General features: G+C 54.3%; 1 protein-coding gene across 1 annotated transcript; it reads right to left on the bottom strand.

Moving 5' to 3' along the window:
• Positions 1-404: 404 nt before the first annotated feature.
• On the bottom strand, positions 405-3568 carry LOC116982297 (zinc finger protein 501-like). Its single transcript, XM_033035568.1, has 3 exons — positions 3557-3568; positions 1491-1781; positions 405-1388 (listed from the first exon to the last, which is right to left on the bottom strand). Exons 1-3 carry the CDS (start codon positions 3566-3568, stop codon positions 450-452), a joined length of 1242 nt encoding a protein of 413 aa, XP_032891459.1. The 3' UTR covers positions 405-449.
• Between the last annotated feature and the right edge of the window lie 1628 nt (positions 3569-5196).

The raw sequence follows: 5196 nt of genomic DNA, 5'->3' as shown, positions 1-5196 counted from the left end.
GGCCTAGAGAATGGAATGCACGGAGACGACGGGACAGGCAGCATCTCTGGAGACAAGGAATGGTTGACGTTTCAGGTCGACATTTAAGATGGGTCTCGACCCAGAAACGTTACCCATTCCTTCCAACATTTTGTGTCTACTTAAACAGTGCTTATCTATCCATGTGGCGTTGTGCCAGCAGGCTGGAGGAGCGGGCAAAGGCCTTGCCACAGAGCGGGCAGGTGAACGGGCACTGACCGTTGTGGATTTGTCGTTGCTCCAGCAGGTGGTCAAGGCAGGTGAAGCACTTACCACAGGACGGGCAGGGGAAGGGACGCTCACCGCAGTGGGTACGCCGGTGCTGCCACAGGCTGGACATGTGGGTGAAACCCTTGCCACACTCAGCGCACACAAAGGGTCTCTCTCCGGTGTGTATCCACTGGTGCTCCCGCAGCCCCCGTGCTCTCTTGTCACAGTGGGAGCAGCTGCTCGCCGGCGTGGGTCCGCCGGTGTTGCCGCAACCCCCGCGTGCTGTCAAACGACTCACCGCAGTACGGACAGTCGTAGGGCTGACCACTGGTGTGCACGCGCTGGTGAGACAGGGCGTGGGAGGCCATGGCAAAGCTTTCTCCACACACCGGGCTGGGGACGGGACGGTCGCCGGAGTGCACCCGCTGGTGGGACAGCAGCTTGGAGGAGCTGGTGAAGCCCTTGCCGCACTGGACGCAGGTGTAGGGGCGCTCGCCAGTGTGGGTGTGCTGGTGCACCAGCAGGGTGCTTGGCTGGTTGAAGCCCTTGCCGCACTGGGTGCAGGTGAATGGGCGCTCGCCGGTGTGGGTGCGCTGGTGCTCCAGCAGGTGACTAGAACGGGTGAAGCCCTTGCCGCACTGGGTGCAGGTGTAGGGCCGCTCCCCGGTGTGGGTGCGCTGGTGCGCCAGCAGGTTGCTGGACCGGGTGAAGCGCTTGCCGCACTGGGTGCAGTTGTAGGGGCGCTCCCCGGTGTGGGTGCGCTGGTGCTCCAGCAGGTATCTATAATGGGTGAAGCCCTTGCCGCACTGGGTGCAGATGTAGGGGCGCTCCCCGGTGTGGGTGCGCTGGTGCCCCAGCAGGCTGTTGGAGCAGATGAAGCCCTTGCCGCATTGGGTGCAGGTGTAGGGCCACTCCCCAGTGTGGGTGCGCTGGTGCTCCAGCAGGTGAGAGGACTGGGTGAAGCCCTTGCCACACTGGGCGCAGGTGTAGGGCCGCTCCCCAGTGTGGGTGCGCTGGTGGTCCAGCAGGTGACTGGACTGGGTGAAGCGCTTGCCGCATTGGTCGCAGCGGTATGGGCGCTCGCCGGTGTGGAGGCGCCGGTGGGACAGCAGGTCTTTGGACTGGGTGAAGCCTTTGCCGCAGTCACTGCAGGTGTAGGGGCGCTCGCGGGCGTGCAGGCGCCTGTGCCTCTTCGGGTGATTGGACGACTTGAAGCCTTTGCCGCTGTCGGAGCAGGTGAAGGGCCGTTCAGTGCTGTGCACCAGTAGGTGCTGCCTTAGCCCCGACAACTGGACAAAGCTCATGTCGCAGGTGGAGCAGCCATAGGGCTTCTCGCCCGTGTGCACCTGCCGGTGTATCTTCAGGTGATTCGCCGTCTTGAAGCTCATGCTGCAGTTGGAGCGGGTGAAGGGCCTCTCGCTGGAGTGCATGCTGTTGTGCCCCTGCAAGTACTTGTAGTGAGTGAAGCTCTTGCCGCTTTCCGAGCAGTTGAAGGGACGTTCTCCCGTGTGCACCAGCCGATGGGCCTCCAGCTCGCTCAGGCACCGCCACGCCTTGCCACAAATGTCAATTTAACTTGTTGGTCCTCCATCGAAGCTCAGCCCGCACACCGAGCAGATGGGGGAGCCCACTGGCACCCTGGCCGCCCTCAATGGCCGCTCACGTCCCCGACTCTCCGTCCACAGCAACGGCTCCTAAACCCTGCAGGAGGGGAACACAGGGCAAACAGGACATTACTAGCACATATTGAGTGCGTTTATGGCGGAGGAAACCGTTATAAAGAAACATAGAAAATGGGTGCAGGAGTAGGCCATTCGGCCATTCGAGCCTGCAACGCCATTCAATATGATCATGGCTGATCATCCAACTCCATATCCTGTACCTCCCTTCTCTCCATACCCCCTGATCCCTTTAGCCACAAGGGCCACATCCAATTCCCTCTTAAATATAGCCAGTGACCTGGCCTCAACTACTTTCTGTGGCAGTGAATTCCACAGATTCACCACTCTCTGTGTGAAAAAAAACGTTCTCATCACGGCCCTAAAAGTCTTCCCACTTATCCTTAAACTGTGACCCCTTGTTCTGGGGACTTCCCCAACATCAGGAACAATCTTCCTGCATCTAGCCTGTCCAAACCCTTAAGAATTTTGTAAGTTTCTATAAGATCACCCCTCAATCTTCTAAATTCTAGCGAGTACAAGCCGAGTCTATCCAGTCTTTCTTCATATGAAAGTCCTGCCATCCCAGCAATCAGTCTGGTGAACCTTCTCTGCACTCCCTCCGTGGCAAGAATGTTCTTCCTCAGATTAGGAGACCAAAACTGTACGCAATACTTCAGGTGTGGTCTCACCAAGGCCCTGCACAACTGCAGTAGAACCTCCCTGCTCCTATACTCAAATCCCTTTGCTATGAATGCTAACATACCATTCGCCTTCTTCACTGCCTGCTGCACCTGCATGCCTACTTTCAATGACTGGTGTACCATGACACCCAGGTCTCATTGCATCTCCCCTTTTCCTAAACGGCCACCATTCAGATAATAGTCTACTTTCCTGTTCTTGCCACCAAAGTGGATAACCTCACATTTATCCACATTATACTGCATCTGCCATGCATTTTCCCACTCACTCAAACTATCCAAGTCAACTTGCAGCCTCCCAGCATCCTCCTCACAGCTAACACTGCCCCCCAGCTTCGTGTCATCCGCAAACTTGGAGATTTTGCATTCAATTCCCTCGTCCAAATCATTAATATATATTGTAAATAGCTGGGGTCCCAGCACTGAGCCTTGCTGTACGCCACTAGTCACTGCCTGCCATTCATAAAAGGTCCCGTTTACTCCTACTCTTTGCTTCCTGTCTGCCAGCCAGTTCTCTATCCACATCAATACTGAACCCCCAATACCGTGTGCTTTACGTTTGCATCGAAATCTCTTATGTGGGACCTTGTCGAAACCCTTCTGAATGTCCAGATATAACACATCCACTGGTTCTCCCTTATCCACTCTACAAGTTACATCCTCGAAAAAAATTCTATAAGATTCGTCAGACATGATTTACCTTTCATAAATTCATGCTGACTTTGTCCAATGATTTCACCACTTTCTAAATGTGCTGCTATCCCATCTTTAATAACTGACTAGCATTTTCCCCACTACTGATGTTAGACTAACTGGTCTGTAATTCCCCGTTTTCTCTCTCCTTCCCTTTTTAAAAAATGGGGTTACATTAGCATCCCTCCAATCCTCAGGAACTACTCCAGAATCTAAAGAGTTTTGAAAAATCATCACTAATGCATCCACTATTTCTGGGGCTACTTCCTTAAGTACTCTGGGATGCATTATTTATCACTAATACAATTCTGTGCGGCACAGTGGCGCAGCGGGACAGCTGCTGCCTCACCGCCAGATACCCGGGCTCCATCCTGACTACGGTGCTGTCCATGTGGAGTTTGTACGTTCTCCCCTTGACCTGTGATGGTTTTTACTCCGGCTGCTCCGCTTTTCTCCAACATTTCAAAGACGTTTAGGGTTGTAGATTTGTCGGCCTCCGCAATATTGTTAAATTGTCCCTAATGTGCGTAGGATAGTGCTAGTGATAGAATCGCTGGTCGGCGCGGATTCTGCGGGCCAAAAGATCTGTTTCCGCGCTGCATCTCTAAACTAAACTAAACCAAAGAAGGGTCTTGACCCAAAATGTCACCCATTCATTCTCTCCACAGATGCTGCCTGACCCGTTGAGTTACTCCAGCACTTTGTCATAGATTCATAGAGTGATACAGCGTTGGAAAGAGGCCCTTCGGCCCAACTCCTAGATCCCTCGGCTCCACACATTCCCCCAGCGCCCGCCATTCACAGTGAAGATCCTGCCCTGGTTTGACTTCCTAAACTGCAACACCCTCCCCATGCCCAAACAATGTGACCTCCTCCCTGTGGCTCCCTGCCCCTCACCCCTGTCGCCGCATCCTGCTCCTTACCCCCCTTTGCTCCCTCCTCCCCACCCCCAAGCAATGTGAACCCACCCCCACCTGGCTCCCTACCCGCTTTCATGGATCATTGGACCTCTCTCTCCCCCCCCCCCCCAGTTCCCTGCCCCCCATTCATCCCCCTCAGCACCAAACCCACTCCCCCTTGAATCCCTCCCCCTCCCTTCGATCCCTGCTTTCCCCGCTACTCCCTTCATCCCCTATCCACCTCCAGCCTCTCACCCCTCTTCACCCAGCCACCTTCTTCACCCCTCCCCCTCTCTCTTTCTCTCTCTCTGTGCCTCTAAATGTCTCTCTCTCTGACCTCTCTCTATCTCTCTCTCTCTCTGTCTCTGCCTCACACTCTCTCTCACTGTCCCCTCTCTCTCTCTCTCTCTGTCTCTCTTGGTCTCTCTCTCTCTGAGTATCTCTGTCTGACTCTCTCTCTGTATCTCTCTCCTACTCTGCCTCTCTCTCTCTCTCTCTGTCTGTCTCTCTCTGTCCCTGACTCTACTCTCTCTCTGTCTGTCTGTCTGTCTGTCTGTCTGTCTGTCTGTCTGTCTCTCTCTCTGTCTCTCTCTCTCCCTCTCTCTCTGTATGTCTGCTTCTCTCTTTCTCTCTCCGTCTGTCTGTCACTCTCTCTCTGTCTCTCACCCGCACTCTCTCTGTCTGTGTACCTCTCTCCTACTCTGTCTCTCTCTCCCTCTGTCTCTCAATCTCTCGCTCTCTCACTGTCTCTGTATCTCTCTCTCCCGCTGTCTCTCCTTATGTGTGTCTCTCTTTCTCTCCCTCTCCTTCTGTCTCACTCCCTCTCTCACTGTCCCTCTCTCTCTATCTCTCTGTCCCTGTTTGTCTCTCTCTCTCTCTCTCTGCCACTGTCTCTGTATCTCTGTCATTCTGTCTCTGGATCTCTCTATCTCTCACTGTCCCCCTCACTCCCTCTGTGTCTATCACTTTTTATTTATCTCCCCCTCTCCCACTGTGTGTCTCTCTCTTTCTTTCTCT

The sequence above is a fragment of the Amblyraja radiata genome, chromosome 16 (genome assembly GCF_010909765.2).
Source record: "Amblyraja radiata isolate CabotCenter1 chromosome 16, sAmbRad1.1.pri, whole genome shotgun sequence".
NCBI lineage: Eukaryota > Metazoa > Chordata > Chondrichthyes > Rajiformes > Rajidae > Amblyraja > Amblyraja radiata.
Note: the sequence above shows the minus strand (reverse complement) of the source record. Positions and strands in the feature narration are given on the sequence as shown.

What these genes read in the sequence shown, in the direction of transcription:
- LOC116982297 (XM_033035568.1), bottom strand. An exon ending in GGCTAAGGCAGCACCTACTG is followed by an intron (nt 1,389 to 1,490) that starts GTGCACAGCACT and finishes GCCCGCGAGCGC; the next exon opens with CCCTACACCTGCAGTGACTG.